Raw genomic sequence first — 20,700 nt, 5'->3', positions numbered from 1 at the left:
CAATCCGCTGGCATCGTTATCATTCAATAACAATGAAAAAAAAAAAGTTCTTAATTTGAATTTTTGTGCCAATCACCACAGCGTTCCCAACGATTGTCCAGTGAGGTTGAAAGCTTTTCCATAAATTAATAATCACTTTTTTCTTTTCCGGTCATAAATACAGTAACGTTTAATGAAATTCCTGATTTGGGCCAGAAGGAAATTGAATTTGATCCTTGCCACTTATCATCAAATTGGCAGAATTTTCTCAGAATCATCATTACAGATCAACTCGATTGTGTTTACTAGCTGCGGAATTGATTCCTATTGAATCAGATATTCTAATTCCATTGTCCAATTTTGAATTCTAATTAATCTTTCACAAATCCGTTGGATATATAATCGAATTTGGATACGAGGGATACATTTATTGAACTGAATTTGAATATACCCCGATTAAAATTAGGGCTTCAAATAATATCCATTTTTGTAAGTTCATATTTGTTCCACTTAGAGGGTTGATCCAAATTTTATCCATCAATACTTGGATCGAATATGTACTCACCCCACCTGAATATACAAAATTAATTTATATTTTATATTGTATAGGCTTCACCAAAGGGGCATTATGGGATTGGGGGCATTATGGATTCTAGTTAATTTTATCAATGATAAATGATGTAATCGTTTTTTGTCACGTACCAATTTTTGTGATGTATCAATTTTTTTTTGCTAAGTATCTCGTCATTTGACCTGGTGGTGAAGTGCCTTGGTGATGAGCTACTTGGTGGCGAACTCCCTGGTAGAGAACTGCCTGGTGGCGAGCTGCTTGGTGGTGAGCTCCCTGGTGGAGAGCTGCCTAGTGGCGAACTCCCTGGTGGAGAGCTGCTTGGTGGCAAACTCCCTGGTGGAGAACTGCCTGGTGGCGAACTCCCTGGTGGTGAACTCCCTGGTGGAGAACTACCTGGTGGCGAACTCCCTGGTGGAGAGCTGCTTGGTGGCGAACTCCCTAGTGGCAAGCTACCTAGTGGTGAGCTCCCTAGTGGAGATCTGCCTGGTAGCGAACTCCTTGGTGGAGAACTGCCTAGTGGCGAACTCCCTGGTGGAGAGCTGCTTGGTGGCAAACTCCCTGGTGGAGAACTACCTGGTGGAGAACTCCCTGGTGGCGAACTCCCTGGTGGCGAACTCCCTAGTGGAGAGCTGCTTGGTGGCGAACTCCCCAGTGGCGAGCTGCCTAGTGGCGAGCTCCTTAATGGAGAACTGCCTGGTGGCGAACTGCCTGGTGGCGAACTCCCTGGTGGAGAGCTGCTTGGTGGTGAACTCCCTAGCGGCAAGGTCCCTACTCCTAGGCGGCCTATGACTCAGAGAATGGTGGAGCTCCCTGGTGCAGTGCAACCCGACTGCCCTCTGCATGAGGTGATCTTTCCTTTGTAGGCGGTGCAGTGCAACCCGACTGCCCTCTGCATGAGGTGATCTTTCCTTTGTAGGCGGTGCAGTGCAACCTGACTCCTCTCTGCATGAGGTGATCTTTCCTTTGTAGGCGGTGCAGTGCAACCTGACTCCTCTCTGCATGAGGTGATCTTTCCTTTGTAGGTAGTGGGAGCTGAGGAACCTACGAGAACTCCATCTTTTCCTCCTCTTTGTAGGCGGCAGGAGCTGAGGGACATGCGAGAATTGAATCAGAAGACCCGGGGGTATTTTCCCAGTGGGGACTCTCCGACACTTAAGTTAGCACTTTGATTGTAGAGAGCTTGAAGATGATATTGGAGAATGAGAGAGCTAGAGAGCAGAGATTACCTCTATTTTTTCCATCCCCTCCCTTTTGGGGGGTGAGGTCTTTATATACCAGAGTCCTTGCGGGTTAGGTTGATGAAAAGCCTCCAAACGGTAAGACTCGTCACATCTCGTCAAAACCGGAGTACGGTGGTGAACTCCTCGAGGTCGTCAGGCTGGCGCTTGTATCAGGCAGCCAATTCGGCGCCTGGGCAAGGTTGTCAGGGCGGCGCCTGCGTCAATCGGCGGGTCAGTGTTTGGGCCAGGTTGTCAGGTCGACGCCTGTGTCAGGCCGATCTAGGTCGGCTAGGTAGCACAGGCCGCGCCAGGTCGTGCGCAGGTCGCGTGCAGATCGCACCAGGCCGGCCAGACCGGTGCCCGGGTGAGACACCAACTTGGTAAGTTGTTGCCTGGGTATTTGCCTAGTTGTCACGAGGTGCTACATGTCACAATTTCATTGGAGGGCCAAATCTGCCCTCATCAATAAATAAGTTGAATTTATCAATACTATTTAATATCTAAACTAGATTCAAATTCGTTGTAAATCCAACGGATAAGATTTGATTCAAAGCCAAATATAAACATGGCATTTGATACAACTGAATTCTCATGTATCTGAAATAAAAAAAGATATAGGGTGGCTTTTGCTTTTTTTTGTTTGCTCTTTGATGTAGTGTTAAGCGTTTAGAATATGATCTGAATGTAGTGATTTTTATAGATATGAATAAAAAAAAAAGGAGGAAAATGATATTGATTCTATTAAATGCAGATAAAGAGAAGCAAAAGATGAATGGTGGTGTAAGAGAGGTAAAAGGTACGGGTGCAATGGAATCTGATATTGTAAGATTTGAGGTGTAATGAACTAAATACGCAATAGATACATCCTACCAACTAAATGAAGCCAAGGTGGAAGGACGAAGTCGTACACCAAGGAAATTTGCAATTAGAGAACAATCAGAGGCCCGAGGATGAGGTCCCCAAGAAGGCACTCCGATGCTCAAGTCAGTAATAAATTGATGAAATCAACCGGGTTGAGTTGTAAATGACGAGTTAGAGTTTAGAAAGTTGAAGATCCTTTACAATGAGGGGGAGATGCCTTTAAATAGAAAAGTGTCCGGGTTGTAGTTGGACAAACTCTTTGTGTGGTTATTAGGATGAGGCCACCCATCGAGGTCTTCGGGAGGCTTTTCCTTTCCCAACAAGGGCATTTCTCCTTGTCCATGGAGGAATCTACTTCTCTACGATTTCTTCAATGATGTAGTTGTCCACTTAGGTGGGCAACGTGATGATATGCTCCGAATATGTTGACCACGGAAGCATCCACGTGGCAGCTTCGGCTAGCTAGGACACCACCCGTACAGAACCAAACTCTAATCAAATAGTTACGGCTCAAGTCTGATTCTAATCAAGTTCGAATTTATCTCAAATCTCAAGGTAAGCTCGATTAGTTATTTGAACCCGAGTTTAACCAATAAAAAGTTTGCGACCTTGGCTCGATTTATATATATAGAATATAAAAATATATTTTATAATATATATTATGAAGAAAATATTTTTATGCAAAATATAATATAAGTGTTATATTATAAAAAATATATTCACTTTCAAGCTTTTGAGCCAGATTCGAACGCATTGGATATTTAATTAAATCAAGCTCAAACCTAATGGTATTTTAGTCGAACTGAACCAAGACATGCCAAACGTTTGGTTTACCTCGGCTTGATTGCACCCCTAGGAAAAGTTATAGGCATTTCTATCAAAGTGTGAATTTACTTTTCAATACTTAGTTTGGAAAGAGTATAAATACAAAAACAAGGTTTAGAAATAATGCATATTAAGATTTTGCACCATACATACTTGTATTTGTTGTTGGAGATGTAGTTTTAGAAGTTTGGAGGAAAAATGTGTATTTAGAACACTATTTGTCTCTACTCAAATGATTGAGTTTGTTATTTGGTTGTAAGTAAACCCGTTCCCAAGATACAATAAAACCTCGGGTAAGAAATTGCAACCAAGAAAATTAAAGGATTTCTAAGAAACCTCCTGTGAAATGGTAGCAATTTAGATTAAAAGAGACAAGAGTGTCTTTGTGTTGTGAACTTGTGTGCAAAACAGCTTGCTTACACTCTTTTTATAGATTTTGGAGATTCACCACGAAAATGAATAATTTTGTTTGAAGAGGCTCTTTGTATAATCACATATTTAAATTATATAATTATTCATGGTTAGTTAATAGTTAATGAATATTGGCATTTAGATGATGTTCCTTGGTCATATTTGATCAACTATTGGATTTAACTGTCAACAATCATAATTTAGCCTCCCAAAGTGTTTAGTTGCACCTTTTGTGTAGGTTTGTGCGTTTCATAACACAAGTCAAATGCGATTTACGATTTGTGATTTCTATATCACAATGAAAATCTCACTTGCAATGAGGATCCTACGATTTGTGATGAGATGGTTGTGATGATCATCTCATCTCACCTGTGACTTTTGGCCTACCTCATTGCACTACACGCAGGCGCAAGTAAAATGCGCCTCATTGTACTATACTCATGTGTGCTTACATTGTGTGGTAGCAAGTTCTATATTCTTTTCGTTATATTTTCATTTGCTAATTTCACAGGGATTATAAGTTAGTCAACCAGGTAATTGACTAGCTTCCTATGTTCTTGGCCATGGGTTCCACAAAAAGCTAGCAAATATTTCCGAGAGTATTGGTTACCCTTCTTAGAGGGTGGGTAAGCAACTTACCTACCCGCCCCTCTTTTTACTCGAGTAAGTGAAAGCCATAAGAACAGACACCAAAATTATTCAGAAAACTTTTTCCAAGTACAAAAAAATGAACAACGACTAAGGAGTATAAGTAAGCTTCTACTTAAAAACGACAAGTTTTATAATTTTTTTAATATGGGGTAAAACTCCAACAAGAAAAAAAAAAAAAAAAAAAAAAGAAAACAAAACAATAATTTTGATGAGAACTTTGAAAACTATCAAGTGCATGCGTTAAATGTGCTCAACTATATAATTAATTAATCGAACCCATTAAGATGCAATTGAGCATCTTAGCCACAAGGAATCTTCAAATTTAAGAATCTGGATCTAGATTGAGTTGGGATTTCTCAAAATTCTTTTAATATGAACTGTGTTCACACATCTCACCATAAACACTCTTTCCTATGTCCACACATCTCACCATAAAACTATGACCAACCATGTATAAGATGTGTGGGCATTGATTGTGTTGGAACATGTTTTTGTTGAGAAGAGATTCAGACTCATTCAGATGTTCTATACCAATGGGTTTGGGTGTTTTCTTCTCAAACTTCATGCATCCATTCAATACAAACAAACGAATCGCAAGTAAATTCGAATCTACCTATATCTTGTTTAATCCAATCCATTTTTCAGCCTTAAATAAATTCAATTCAACCCATTTACAGCCCCATTCTTCCTAAGGATGCATGCTTGGATGATCAAATTGAAGTAGGGCTGTAAGTCGGGCCAAGTTAGGTCGGGTTGAGGCCAATCCTAGCCCAACCCTACATTCTAAACCCCCAACCCAACCTACCTAACCCTAACTCAATTCCTTCAACCCTAGCCCAACCCAATCTTCTTCCCATCCCTTAAAATCTCGTGCAAACTTCTTAATCTTATATCTTAATTCAACTTTCACTACATATATTAATCATATGCTTTATTAAATGTTTGTTGATGTTTTTATTGGTTCTTTAAATACCACAATTTAGAAAAAAAAAAGTGTTTGAAATGACTATAGTTTATTATAAGTTATGACTTATAATAGGTCTTTTTGGGCAGCAAGCTATGGGTGGAAAATAATAGAGAAGTGATAAAGAATAAAATATTCAAAAAGCATAAAATGTGTTATTAAGGTTTCAGTATTTCTGATTATGATTAAGGGTTATTTATTTTCTCTTAACTCTTATCCCTTAAGAATAATCTTTTAATTTTAAGAGAAAAATGGTTGTTCGTTTCCTCTTATCACTTATCTCTTAAAGTGAAGTCATACAACTTTTTGTTTTCCAATGATACTCCCAAAAAAAACAAACAAAAACTCTCATATATGGGGTCAAAATGGATATTTGATAATTTTCAGAATTCAAAATTCAGAATAATATATCTCTTAATGTAATTATTGCATTTTCAGATATCAAACTTCAAAGCAAACGAGTGAAGTGATTATCTCAAAAGAAATAAATGATAGTATGTGGTGGGAGTTATACAACTGTCATACATATAAACAACTCAATGTATGACATATCATATATATAACATATATTTATATATGATATGTACTATAAAATAGGGTTTCAAGCAACCCTAATCCAAAATGAAGTAAAATCAGGTTCATAAATTTCAACCCTAACCCGAACATCAACCAGGGGTTGGGTTTGGCCAATCCGGCCCAAGTTGCAACTTTAAATTGAAGAATGAAAAAATCAAATTCGTCTAAGGCACAATTTTGGCCTTGCACTGGTTCAAAATTTTTCCATGATTTAACAAATTCTCAACCTACCCGGACTCTTTTTTTTTTTTTTTGTGACTATAAAAAAAAACTCCATTACCATATTGACGCCAACCCGAATTTCACAACCGGGAAGCAGTTATAACTTATAAACCGGATTGGATATGGGTCGCGGGTTACTTGATGGATTCTCTGATCCGATACCGCACTTTCTTTTCTGGCGATATATCATTTGAGTCAAGAATCGCTTCATGCTCTGCAGTTTGTTCTTGAGTTGTTGGAGTGAAGAAGGATGGGTGGTGAGTTAAGGTACGAGATCGGACAGAACGCTTACATCAAGCTCGTCCTCCACGCCCTAAAGCACAAGACCTCCGCCACTAATGGCGTTCTCCTTGGCCGTCTCGTTGACGAGGACCTCGTTCAAATCTCGGACTCAGTTCCTCTTTCCCACTCTCAGATCGGTCTCCTCCCAGCTCTCGAAATTGCTCTACTTCAGGTCAGGTCTCGCTTCTCTACTCAGTAATTTCTCGCTCCTCTAATTCGCAATCTAAGCTGTATCATTCAATGACGTCGAAAGATGCTTGATTGTTGCTCATCAGATTGAGGAGCATTTTGGTGCGCAAGGGTTGAGTATTGTAGGCTACTATCATGCGAACGAGAGGTATGATGATTTCGACCTGGGGAGTGCAGCCAGGAATATTGGAGATCACATACATCGATACTTTCCCCAGGCTGCGGTGCTTTTGGTAGGTTCTGCTGTGGTATCTGCCTATCCTTCTTTATTGGCTTTGGGAATTTTGATCTGCTTGGGGTCGATTAGTAGTTTTTAGTTGGTTTCTTTCTGTTGATTTCTTCTATTTCGTTTTTTAGTTGGATAACAGAAAACTTGAAACGCTGTCGGAGGGGAAAGACCGAAGCCCCGTTGTGCAGGTTTGTTTTCATTCTTTCCCTTTTTTTTCCCAAAACTGGTGCTTTTGATTTTTAGAAAAATATACAGAGCATGGTTGTTCCCATGCACTGTAAAAAAATCTTCACAAGTTTTAATAGTGTTTTATAATAATTACAAACTACGTCTTATACTTATAAAAAATAGTTTGTGCTTAAAGTTGCAAATTCTATCGAACTGATCTTACTTTGAGTCATGATAATGCTTTACTTGCCAGTGCGGAGTTAGTTATAGATACATTTTGTAGGGTTACTTATCCAATTTGCAAGGATTGTGAATAAAAAAAAAAAACCATCTCAGTGGTCATCATGCTATGGTGAATATATGGTTCTTATTGAAAAGGAAGATTGAAGCTGGGAACAGTGGGATATTGTTCCATGGTGGATTTGATAGGGTTTTACATAAGGAGATTCTCGAAGTGGTAAATAACACTTTATGACTTTTATAAATAGGAAATGGTAGCATTAGTTGCTTGGAATAGTAGACATTTTCATTAGGACAAGTTGAAAATTTTCAGTGCCTTCTATTGGCCAAAATTTTGTTGAATGATATTCACAACCGAAAGAGCAACCTGAACCTATGTAATGATCTGGTGCAAGAGAATGTTGTTCCATGGTGATTTTTAACATTCAGTGCTACACTGTAAAACTAACTTCTGTATCCCTCCCATCCCAGTGTTTACAGACAAAAAGATGATAAATGCATCGGATAGGTGCAATTTTTCTCTCATATTGATAATAAGGTGCCTTTGATGGTAGTCTCCTAGGAAACACCTGGGTTATATTGTGCCCAGGATTGATGCTTTTATATCCGGTGTTTGAATTTTATATATGGTGCAGCAACGCTGTATCATATCATAAAGATGAGGGTAAAGAGTGTAAAAGGACTATCCTACTCTTGATTCTCTTTCTCATAAAAATAAAATAACTTACATGTGCTTCTTTATCTAGGATTTTGTGTGATCTCGAGTTGAGACAATGGCTAAGAGAAGGTGAAATTTTGCATGCATTGAACCTTACTCAGTTCTTTGGAGTGTTTCTCTTGACCATTTTGTTTTGGACGAACATCTGTGGCTCCCAAACTCTTAAGAAATTTTATCAGCTGTGTTCTTCCTTTACATGCTATCTAGGTACCATTTTCCCTTTTCTAGCAAAAGCTGATTGGAAAGGGCCAATACCACTTAGAATTAAGGCTTTTTTGTTGGGAAGTGGTTCATATGAAAGTAAATACTTGTGAAATGCTACAAGGAAGACAATGGAAACTAAACTTGGATGGCCAGGTTATGTGAAGCTGAACTGGGGTCAAGTGATGTAGTTGTTGTTTCTGTTTCTGTATTGGGGTCAAGCATGTAGTGTTTCTTTTTTTTTTTTTTTTTTCTTTTCTGTTCACCAATAGGTGCTAGCCAAGGCTAACCACTCCACAGTGTGGCGGTTTGACACAGGCTTAGCCTTGCCTACGCTTGGCAGGCTTACGTTAGGGACATGCCCGTCTTTTTCGCCTGTAAGATTTTTGGGAGAACTGATGTCATCTTCAGGCAGACCACCAAAAGCTTAACGTACTCTTTGAGGAGGGGTGGTCGACCTCCTTGGGTGCCTAACCTTGGCACTCCTAGACCATCATCCCCTTGCGGGGCGGCCCTGGTTAACGGCTAGCATGGCTACCAGGGTTCCTCATGGGCGCACACTTGCTCATGGGGACAGTGTTGGACCGGCACTGCGCGGCTGATACTCAAGGGAGGCTTGGCATGCGGGCTTGGCTCAAGTATGTCCCTTCACAACGCCAGTCCCTTGCCCAAGCTGAGTGAGTTACCCCGTTGCCCTTGGCGCACAGGTATGTTCCGTCCCAAGCGGTTGCCTATCATCATGGCACACAGGTGCCTGTCATCATCGGCTTACAGGAGACCCATCACATCGATGCCAAGTCACCTCATCGACGCATGGTCACCTTCCATTATGGTTGTCCCCCTTTAGCACGTAAGCGACGCCTCCCATGGACCGGTCTGAGCCAGGAGAGTGCCCCGGCCATTGGACTTGAGGTCATGATCCAATGCTATTGACTTTGGTGGAGCCATCCCATCGGGCAACTCCTAGCCTCTATGCGTTACAAAGGCTTGTTCTGGCCTGCCTTGGCCAGGACGCCGCACGGGTTCTTCCGCTGTAGAACTACCCCCGTGACAGTTGGTATCAGAGCAAGTTGGCCAATTGCAGCCGCAGTTGGTTTTCAACAGATTAGCCCAGATCCAATTGAAGCGGTCATTTCGACAAGTAGCATTTTGTGGGGTGCGGTCCCTAGGCACTTCCACCCAAGATCGAGCAAAATTCAGATCAGGCCTGGAAAGAGGCCATTTTAGTGTTCGTGTCCCCATTCCAATGACACTAAAACAGCTTCCCTTGTGGTTGTAGACGCATTGGTTGCTGTCCTCATGCGGGGGCAGACACGTGAGCCTTGATAGGAATGTGGGTACACTGCCTGAGCATATTGCTTATCAGGCCTAGCTAGAGGCCATTCAATGTTCGCGTTCCCATTCCAATGACCCTAAAACAACTTCCCTTGTAGGTGTAGACGCATTGGTTGTTGTCCTCATGCGGGGGCAGACGCGTGGGCCTTGTTAGGAATGTGGTTACGTTGGCCGTTGGAGCATGGCGGCCCAACACCGACAATGTATCAGGTGGACATGCTCAGTTTTCTTGTTGAATACTTGCAGCAGCAGAAGCGCATCACAAGGCGAGTGCATGTTCGGCAACTCATGGGTAAAAGTTGCCACACTCGCACAGATTGCGGTCAAGTCTCCTTGAGGCAGCAGCAGTGGGGCCCCCTCGGAGTGAAGATGTAGCCCGAGTCGGCGAGGCGAAGCGTAGTTTCGAGGGCCAGGAGAGCATAAGCCGGCTAGGTTTGAGTAACCCGCACAGGGCGAGGTGAAGTCTGCAGGCCAGCATGGTGAAAGGGTACCCAGGTCATCGCCAACAGGAGGAGTAGACCTATCAGCATGCTCGGTAGCATCACTGAAAAGCTACCAAGAAGACGATTGAGCCTTGAGGTAAGATGATACATGGGGCGGACCTCCGCGAAGCACCACACACAATTCTTCGAGGGCCCTTCTTTCACAAATCATCGGCATAGCCATTGCGCGGTTTGAGTAACCTCAACATTGGAGGGGTGAAGTCCAGGCAGGCCGACAATGGTGAAACGGTTCCGTCCCCATAAATGGACACCAACATAGGCAAGACCTGGGTTGACCAGGTGAGCCCAGGAACTGGTAAAGTGGATGGCGCTGGACATAGACGCGCATTCACATGAAGACCATTGTCAAGGTCGACAATGGATTGAGTGGGGGAGCCTGTGACGGTCTGACACAGGCTTAGCCTTGCCTACACTTGGCAGGCTTACGTTAGGGACATGCCTGTCTTTTTCGCCTGTAAGATTTTTGGGAGAACTGATGTCATCTTTAGGCAGACCACCAAAAGCTTAACGTACTCTTTGAGGAGGGGTGGTCGACCTCCTTGGGTGCCTAACCTTGGTACTCCTAGACCATCATCCCCTTGCGGGGCGGCCCTGGTTAACGGCTAGCATGGCTACCAGGGTTCCTCATGGGCGCACACTTGCTCATGGGGACAGTGTTGGACCGGCACTGCGCGGCCGATACTCAAGGGAGGCTTAGCATGCGGGCTTGGCTCAAGTATGTCCCTTCACAACGCCAGTCCCTTGCCCAAGCTGAGTGAGCTGCCCCGTTGCCCTTGGCGCACGGGTGTGTTCCGTCCCAAGCGGTTGCCTATCATCATGGCACACAGGTGCTTGTCATCATCGGCTTACAGGAGACCCATCACATCGGTGCCAAGTCACCTCATCAGCGCATGGTCGCCTTCCATTATGGTTGTCCCCCTTTAGCACGTAAGCGGCGCCTCCCATGGATCGGTTTGAGCCAGGAGAGTGCCCCGGCCATTGGACTTGAGGTCATGATCCAGTCCTACTGACTTTGGTGGAGCCATCCCATCGGGCAACTCCTAGCCTCTATGCGTTACAAAGGCTTGTTCTGGCCTACCTTGGCCAGGACGCCGCACAGGTTCTTCCACTGTAGAACTACCCCCGTGACAACAGGGCGTATTATTGAATTTGTACTTTTTAGTTGTTCAATAAAGAATCTGTCAGTTACTCATAAAAAAACCCAAAAAAAAGAAGACCGTGCTTTTATTTTTCTCCCCATATTTGCTTTCTATGCAAAGCAAAAGGTGAAACTACTTCCCATCTACTAATCTTTTCTCCTTTGACCACTTGCATTTGGGAGTATGTCTTCTCTCTGTTTGATTGCAGATGGGACCCTCTACATAGCATGGGCAAACTGTTCTAAGGGGCTGTTCGATAACAGCTAAAGTGGCTGAACTGAAAAGCTTATTACTTTGTCTTTTAGTGAATAAGTTTTAAGGAGGCTGTGGGTTCTTTAATTGCAAATGTTGAAATTCGGTAGATTTCCATACCCTTGATATTTTATCATTTCATTATTTTATCCACTAAAAGACAAAGGAAAAGAAGGAAGCTTTATCAACCTTCGATGACAGGGGAAAGAGAAGAGATAGTAGAAGTTTTGCAGGGACTACCAGCGCCAGGGGACACTGTTGTAGCAGAAGGTAGGAAGGATGTTGCGATGCATGCTTCGGGCCCGTTTGGCGTGTCTTTTTGGTAAGATCTTCTAGTAGCTCTGATGGTCAAAAGACGCATTGAGCTTTTGCATGATGATCTGAGCAGCCCGAAGCACGTTTGGCAGATGCACGTCTTTCCGTGTGTCTTTCCGCACAAGAATAAAACGCGAAAGACGCGAAAAGCTTCATTTGGAGCTTCCCAAAATGGGCTTTTCACGTCTTTTCGGCGTTCTGGCTTTCTTCTGCGCGCCAAACAGAAATAAATAGAAAATCGGTCTGCCTGGCTTTTAAACAACCGAAAAACAGTGCGGAAAGACGCACCAAACGGGCCCTTTGACAGGCACGACAATACAATGGAGCTGATTTCAATGGAGGACTAGCCGCTAGAGAAACTAGAGACGTCGTTCTTCACAACCCAACGTTGGGTGGACATTTGAAAATTTAAGAGATTTCCGCTCTTTGCAAGAGGGCGGGTGGGAACAAATGTTTTTTTCGAGTTGGGGCACGGGTAGATTTCTATGGGTCAACCCGATTACATCCATTAACCTGACCGAAAGCCAAGTTAATGACGGACTGGACTTGGCCACTTCAATGGTAAAGCCCATGGCGCCTAACTCCCCATACATAGTCGTCCCTCTCAAACCAATTTGGCAAAGGTTGGAGGGAATTAAGAACCCTCCGCAAACAATGGATGGCTTCTTTAGTCGCCATGAATCTTCACCTAGGCCTAAGTTTAGCAGAGATGGGCCACTTATCCCTCCCTTGGAGAGAGGCAATTCCAACCCAGAGGAGGTCTTGGTGTGGGAGGTTAGGATGGACTCTCAAGAGAAAAAAAGGTTGTGTGGAGCGGGAAATCGTTCAAAGTCAAGTGAAGAACTTTTTGGATTTTGGGAAGCTTCTGAGGTATCCTTCTTTGTAGAGCAAGAGCCTCAATTGTGAGATTGGATCATTTCCTCTTTCGTCTACGATGTAAAGGATCATAATCCTCAGTTTGCAAGGAGCTCGGAACCATAGTCAAATTTGGAGACAAAAAGTTCCTGGTCAAATGTGTCTTCTATACCATCAGTTCTGCGATCGGAAATGGGAAATCCAAACTATTGAGGGGATGTTATGATCTACCGGTTGTTACCCCTCCTCGAGGAGCCCGTTGCATCAGGGGAAGGGGTAGAAGGGGTAGAGGAAGAAATAGCTTGGGCTGTTAGATTGAGGGTTTGTTTGCTCTTTCTTCTTTTGGAGGTCTCTTAGGCTTTGAGTTTTTCGGCTAGGCTGAGGAGTTGGTTTGAAATCTCCTTGTTGGTGCATGTTCTGTTGTTTTGTGGCCCTTGAGCTCTGAGCTCTAGGCTTCGACTTTTGTATACCTCTTGTATACTTTTCTTTCCTTTTGGATAAATTTTACCTTATCTTTTCAATATATATATATATATATAAATCTCTTAAGAGACATAACTAAGTTGCTAGGGGAGTTGAGAGCTTACCTTTGGTGGATACCAGGGGAGGAAAACAGTTTAGCAAATTTGTTAGCTAAACAAGGGATGAACAGGACTAAGGGTCCGTTTGGTTTGCGAACAAGGTCGGAATCAGAATTGGAATCATAATCACCTATTCTTGGTGCCTGTTTAGTTCAGTCCAGAATCAGAATCTGATTCCAATTGTTGCTGTTTGGTTCAACTAGAATCCAGAATCAGATTCAGCCAAATTTTCCAATTTTGCCCCTGTTAAAAGAACTTCCAAAACAACATTTAAAACAAATTTTCACAGTTATAGGTCATAAAACAATTATAAACATCTTTAGAGGAGGAAGATAGTAGGAAGAAGAGGGGTGGTTGATTTGGAAGGAGAGTGGTCGGTGGCAGTTTTACCTCGTTGGAGATGGGGTTGGCGGCGGTGGCGGCTAGTTGGATGGAGGAAGATATGGAAGCAAGAAAGAGATGCTTAGAGCTTTCAGGCTTAGGCGATTAGGGATGTGAAATCGAAGGGAGTGTTTTTGTCATAAAAAATAAAAATACATTAGACACTGATCAAAAAAATAAAAATACATTAGACCGGAATGGGAATCATATTCCCTGGGAGGGGTCGGGAATGGCCATTCCCCTGTATGGGGGAATCCATTCCGCCTAGAATGGGAATGGGATTCCCATTCTGCTCAACCAAATGGTTGGATCAGAATGGGCTATTATGATTATGATTCTAGGCTCCTATTCCCTTGAACCAAATAGACCCTAATATGTATTAGGAGGTAATTAATAGAGACCCAGATGACTAGGAAAAAAGGCCATTACCCAATGTTGGTCCAAGTAATGGCTCTTAAACCCACATTGTCATACTTTCCAGCTTATGATTTTAACATTACCCCAAGTAATGGCTCCTAAACCCAGCTGACGGGTCTTGGGAGGGGTAGACTGGATGCAGTCCTAACCTTTGCATTTTCTTTTGCACAAAGTGGCCACTCTCACACTTATACCTGCATCCTCACACTTGCCAACCTATGATTTTAACATTACACCAAGTAATAGCTCCTATGCCCAGCTGACTAGTATTTACAGATAAAGTAGCATTTTCTTTTAGGGCATTCAAAAGTTTAAGTTAAGAAGGTGTATCCATCTGTCTTCTCCAACATTTATGGATCTTAGGCCTCATAGTCAAAAGTATCATCATGACTAAGTGTAGTTCCAGGAATTTGGAGTGGTATCTAGGCAAGACCAACACCTCTTATAGATGCATTTTGTGGAAAGAAATAGAAAAAAACATATAATCGGTTCCAGAAAGGGTCAGATTCCAAATTGGCAATGGGAAGGGTGAGCTTTGGAAAATGGAAGGACTTGCAGGTGGGTGATTAACTTATGTGACCGTTTCTCTTCCTTGTTTACAATTATACGAGAGAACACTGCAAGGGTGGCTGATTATTCCATTCTAGATAACAAAGAGGTAGGTGTCTTAGAGTCCACAGTTCAGAAGAAATATGAGCGACTGGGAAGTTCAGGCTTTGGTGGAGCTACTGCCTTTGATCCAGGGACTTTAACCTTGGCCAGCAGAAGAGGGCATAAGAGTCTGGACTTGGGATGGCAGATATCTTTTACTCAAGGTTTTTTAAATGTCAGTGTAGGTGGAAATGTTGGTCATCCAAGTACAGGAAACCTGTCGGAAATGTTGGAAATATCTCATGGAGATATTGTAAAAATTATAGACATGATGGAAACATTGTAAAATATGCAAAGATATAGATTGGTATTTTATAAAATGATGAAAAAAGCATAGGCACACCTTTTTAAATTATTATTTTGTTCCAAATCATTAAACAAAGTTAACAAACTGATTTGTAGACAAAAAAATATGTTCTGAAAAAGAAAAAAGAATATGTCCTGAAGTTGTCCTGTAAACCTTAAGATTCAAAACTTCATGATAAAATGAGTTAAAGCAAAATTTAAACTCAGAGAAAATGTACATGGTCGTAATAGATCAACCAAATAACCTATTGCACCAAAAAAAAATACTAACTTTTAATTTCATGTTTAAAATGAATATTGAGCTAGCTCAAAGTGGTAAATAAGAAGAATAAGCTAGGTGGGCAATAATGTTGTTACTCCACATATCTATAATATTGTCACCAAGTTATGTTATAATACTTTCTCTTATACTCTGTATAGTGCTGGTAGTGTTCACTAGGGAATATGTTGATTCCAGTAAAATTTCATGTTGCTACCAATGGAAGTAGAAATGGAAATATGCTGTGGAAACTATCTCTTATACTCCACATGGTGCTGGTAGTGTTCACTGGGGAATATGTCAATTCCAGTAAAATTTTTTGTTGCTATCCATGGAAATGGAAATATATCATGGAAATATTAGGGAATTTAGGGACATTTTAAACCATGCTTTTACTGTGAGATTTTTTCTTCAAAAATTTGGATCCAATGGAGAGAAATCTTGGAGTCTACAGTTCAGAAGATATACAAATGGCTGGGAAATTCAGACTTTGTGGAGCTACTCCATTTGATCCAGGGAGTAAAACCTTGGCCCGAAGAAGATGACAACACAGAATCTTTTACTGAGTTTTTTTTTTTTCAAAAATTTGGATCCAATGGAGAGAAATCAATTTCTTAGCTTCACTTTTTGGCATTTAGGCATCTGTTGTCCTCGGCTTTTTGCCATTTTAGATGGATTCCTAGAGAGCTGAATACAGTGGCCGATTCTCTAGCCAAATCTGGGGTGGTGAGGGATTTTTTGCAAAGTGACTCCTCAATGCCTCTGTAAATCCTTGGGATTCTTTTTTGGGCTGTTTTGTCTTGGCTTTTGCTTTGTACATCTTCTCATGTAGATCCCCTGTTTTTAATGAAAGTTATTCTTTTATCTCAAAAAATATATATTTGACATTTAGGTGTGCCATGGAAGATGGCTTTTCTGACTTGGACTGCAAAAGTACTTAACAAGGGAAAATAATAGCAGAAACATGGGACTGGATGATGAAGTTGGTGGTCTATGTGCAACCCAACCACAATCAGTGAATCATCTGTTCTTGCACTTTCAAGGGGCCAGAAATTTATGGGTGAGGTATCTTTGTCTGTTTGGGGTTGAAGGATTCTTTCAGAGTTTTTTTTTTTTTTAAGATGGTTGTCCGATTGGACTTGACTCTTAGGGCAATTGTTGGGGCAGCGGAGCACCGGATCGTTATCCATTCTTTCAGAGATAAATTGAGGAAAATGATACCCCTACCATTTGTTTGGACCTTCTGGGGTGAAATGAATGCTTGGATTTTCGAGCATAAAAGCAGTTCTGAGGAGATATTGGCAATTTCTTTTGAAATAGGAGGTTTATTCGTGAACAGATTTTTTCATTGATGCATAGGGTTGAATGTATATCCCCAATGTACAGATCTTCAGTGTACATGGTTCATTGTAATTTTTTACATCGTGTCAATGAAAAGTATAATACTTAGAAAAAGTGAATCTAGATCAAATGATCAATCTAAAGATTCTAAACATCTTCAGTATGCTAGAGCAATCACTCAATTCTGTTTCTAGACACTCAGTTCCTGGAGAAAAAGGGGTCATGTGGACATGCATGTATATGGTGGCATCCTTCAATTTTTCTTTTTTTTTTCTTTTTTTTTTTCTGAATGGATCATTTAACAGCTTTGGTTTAAGACAAGGAGATCATTTGTTCTCATTCTTGTTCACTGTAGTTGGGGCCCTTGGGGATGCTCTAAATAGACTACTAATCTAGTAGTTTAGAGAAGAAGGTATAGGATAAGAAGGTAGGGTTTATCCGTTTATCTTCTCCAGTATGTAGATGACACCATTTTCTTTGAGGAGGAAAGAAACTGAATCACCAGTATTGAAGAATCATTCAATGTCTTTAATGGTTCTTAGGCAGTTAGGCCTTTAAAGTAAATTTAAACATCTAAGCTCAAAAGAAAAAGGTGAAGCTAGTGGAAAGTATTCATGGGGTGGCAGACAATGGATGGGACTCTGGGATTCTAGCAAGGACTACAAGAGCATCTCCTTGGAAAGCTATTCAATCTATTTTGCCCATGTTCTCTTCCTAGATCAGGTATGACTTGCACTCAGGCAACCTCATTAAATTCTGGTCTGGGAACATGTTTGGGTTGGGGATTCCTCTTTGAAAGATCAATTTCCAGCTCTTTTTGATATCTCTACCCTTAAAAATGAACCGGTTTCCTCTTTCCTTGTACCTTCTAATTCACTTTCTGGATTCAGTGGGAACCTGGGTTTGAGAAGAGATATATCAGGGACACAGAGTTAGACTGCATTTTAGCCTTATTATTCATTCTTGAAGGGGTTTTCCTTGAACCAACAATGGCAGATAATAGAATCTGGACACTCACTCCCTCGGGTTTGTACACTTGTGCCTCTTTCTTTAAGGCCCTTTTACTTCCTCCTTCTGTTGGATTGCCCTTCCCTGTTAAAGAGGTGTTGTGTCAACCTATACCTCCAAAGTTTGGGAGTTTCTGTTGGGAAGCCTTTCTGGAAAGAGTTAATACAAGGGGATTTACTTCAAAGAAAAAGACCCAATAGTTGTATGTCTCCTCACCGGTGTGTCCTCTGTAAATCTGATGGTGAGTCTGGATACCATTTACTAATTTCTTGTCAATTTGTTAAAGTTATTTGGGAATGGTTTGCTTCTTTGTTTGGGTGCAGATGGACCACCCCCCTAAACGTGCAAAGTTTATTCACCTCCATGCCTAACTGGCCAACAAAAAGGGCCAAGATCATGTGGAGATGTGTTAGGGCTGCAGTATGTTGGATTGTTTGGGAGGAGAGAAATTCACAGATTTTTTCAGATAAGGAGAGAAGCTTGGAAGTAATTTTGGCGACTATTCACATTAGGGTGATACATTGGTTGAAAATTTTGGAATTGTTTACAGATTTCTCAATTGATGAGATGATTAGAAATTGGAAGGAGATTGTAGATTCAGCTTCAATTTAGAAGATTTCAAGTTCTTGCTAGACACCTCCACCTCATGGGTTTACCAAACTGAATTTTGATGGCAGCAGCATGGGCAATTCAGGGCCCTCCGGAATAGGGGGAGTGATAAGAGATGAAAAAGGGAATCTGTTAGCTATGTATTCTAGTCCAGTTGGGGTGGGAGATTCCTTGAGGGCTGAGATACTAGGAGCTCTTGAAGGGATACAAAGGGTCAAGGACATGCATATTAAAAAATTGATCATAGAATTGGCTAAAAGATGACAACTCTAAGCTCTGGAATAACAGCAATTAAAAGAGGAAATTCAAGTGGCAGACTAAGGACATTGAATACATGGATAAAGAGAGGTGCAAATTCATTGGCTGATGATTTAGCTAGGCAAGGGGTGAACAGAAACTCTCTCTTTTGGGCTGTTTTGTAATTGTTTCATGGTTTGGGTGCACATTGGTGTAGTAGGGAGTTAAGATTCTTTGGCTCCTCTTCTATGTAATTTCCCAGTCCTTAATTAAATTCATTGTTATTGATAAAAAAAAAAAGGTGAAGCTAGATCAAGCTATATATGTTCAATATGCTTAAAAGTCACCCTATAACTGTTTCTGAACTTTTTATTATTGGAAGAAAGGTCATGTGGAGATGCATGTGCAGGATACCCTTCAACGTTTTGAATGGTTCATATTTAAAAGACTTGGTTTTCCTTCTAATTTGAGCTTCAGACATTTCTACTTGCATTATCCTGCTTTACACTGTTTGCATTAATACAATCCATTCACTGGTTTATAAAAAAGACTCCAAACCCAATAAATGATTGTGTTAACATCTGGTTGAACAAGTATCAATCTAACCTATTGACGCAATGTAAATCCACCCAATATTTTGTATTTTAATTTTTTAATTAATATGAAGTGCTAGTTTCTACCTGCACGTCAACCCAGCTAATGGTCATTTTCAGTTTGGGATGGGCATTTTTCCATCCTGAACTAATTCATTGTCATCTCTGGTTGCAATTTAATGTCTCGTCAAGGTGATTTGATCGTATCTTATCACTGCCCCTTCACTATGTCATAACCATCCACTAATAGCCTCTTTATCCTTTTCTATTACCTGTTTCCTGCTTCCTCCTGCAGTATTTTCTCATTCATGTTCTTTGCATCGATCATTTTCCTAAGCATCAAACCTCCTACCTTTTTCTTTTTTTCTTTTCTGGAATGCAAATTGTATTCTAGTTTTCCAGTCTGTACAGCTAGATCTTCTGTCCAAGTACTCAAATCTTTCCTTGTGCTATTCATGTTATCTATAGCTTTCCAATTATGTTTAGACATTATTATTTATTTTATTTCAGAGCCTTTACTGTTTTACTGGGAAGAAGGAAAAGAGATCCCCATGAACAAGGTTTCACAACATTAATTGCAGTGGCACCCCATCCTTTCAGTGTTTTAGTTTTTTCCAATTAAAAAAGAGGAAGAATGCTTAGAGGACCAAAAGTAAAACGGATATGTAGTGAGTTGTATGCCAGACCCTGCAACTTTTTTTGGCTTTATGCATAAATAAGAGATCAATGAGCTGTGGGTTTATATCGGAGATCTTTTCATGCACAAGATACGCAATTACACAGTTTGTCTTGCAATAATTCATTTCTCTCCCGTTTGATGATATAGCACGTTTAAAGTTTAAACTATAATATGTAGCTAATCCATGGTACCAGGCAAGATGTTGTGTTCTTTCACAAAGCTTATGTTTTCCTTTCCCCATGGACCAGCTTTATACAAGGGATGCAACCAGGAGTTGGAAGCAAACTGGATCAGATGGAAATAGCCGATTAACCATTAAGGAACCCTCAGCAAACATAGTTTTGTTGGATTATATCTTGTCTGAGAAGTGGAAGGGCATTGTAGATTTTGATGATCACCTTGATGACATTGGCAAGTAAGAACCACCTCTTTCTCTCTATTCGTTGCTCTTTCCATAAGTCGGTACCATTGTCTCAATTGCATTTATGCTTTTCATTGCTTCAAAGTTTGATTATTACCATCTCGTCTGTGTGTGCAGGGATTGGTTGAATCCGGATCTTTTCAAGTAGATTTTCAGATAGTTCTGAGCTATTTTTGGTGCCTGTTACTGTTTCTTATAATCAGCCCTTGGAATTATTGTTTGTTACCTGGACTTGCTTGTGCTGGGTTGGGAAGACATGGTGATTGCTCACAAAGCAAGAGTGGAGTTTTTACAGGCTGAGAAAAAAACTTTTAGCCTGGGTGACTAGGAATGGTCTTGATCAGAACTGGCTGTATATTTCCAGTCCTTTAAACAGTATACCCAGGCAGTTAGTTTTCTCTGTACCTAACACAGAGTAGCCACAATGGTGGCCCATTATTTTGAAAAGCCTAGTGTTATTTGAGTCATAGACGCGAAAATAAATGCAATCGTAGAATGTTGTTACGTCACC

At 41.1% G+C, this 20,700-nt stretch overlaps 1 protein-coding gene across 1 annotated transcript; it reads left to right on the top strand.

The window, feature by feature from the left end:
- The first annotated feature begins 6,411 nt into the window (after positions 1 to 6,411).
- LOC148864754 (ER membrane protein complex subunit 8/9 homolog) lies at positions 6,412 to 20,700 on the top strand. The gene is made up of 5 exons (XM_088977236.1): positions 6,412 to 6,734; positions 6,838 to 6,984; positions 7,109 to 7,168; positions 20,017 to 20,183; positions 20,307 to 20,700. Exons 1-5 carry the CDS (start codon positions 6,531 to 6,533, stop codon positions 20,335 to 20,337), a joined length of 609 nt encoding a protein of 202 aa, XP_088833362.1. The 5' UTR covers positions 6,412 to 6,530; the 3' UTR covers positions 20,338 to 20,700.

This window comes from Nelumbo lutea, chromosome 3 (genome assembly GCF_056320005.1).
Source record: "Nelumbo lutea isolate HS-2025 chromosome 3, American lotus-T2T, whole genome shotgun sequence".
Classification (NCBI taxonomy): domain Eukaryota; kingdom Viridiplantae; phylum Streptophyta; class Magnoliopsida; order Proteales; family Nelumbonaceae; genus Nelumbo; species Nelumbo lutea.
This window is presented reverse-complemented; position numbering and strand designations above follow the sequence as displayed.

Bases quoted from the DNA above. Each gene is read 5' to 3' on its own strand.
- LOC148864754 (XM_088977236.1), top strand. From the start codon at position 6,531: ATGGGTGGTGAGTTAAGGTACGAGATCGGACAGAACGCTTACATCAAG. The intron at 6,985-7,108 runs GTAGGTTCTGCT...TTCGTTTTTTAG, and splicing joins CCCAGGCTGCGGTGCTTTTG to TTGGATAACAGAAAACTTGA. The intron at 20,184-20,306 runs GTAAGAACCACC...CTGTGTGTGCAG, and splicing joins CACCTTGATGACATTGGCAA to GGATTGGTTGAATCCGGATC.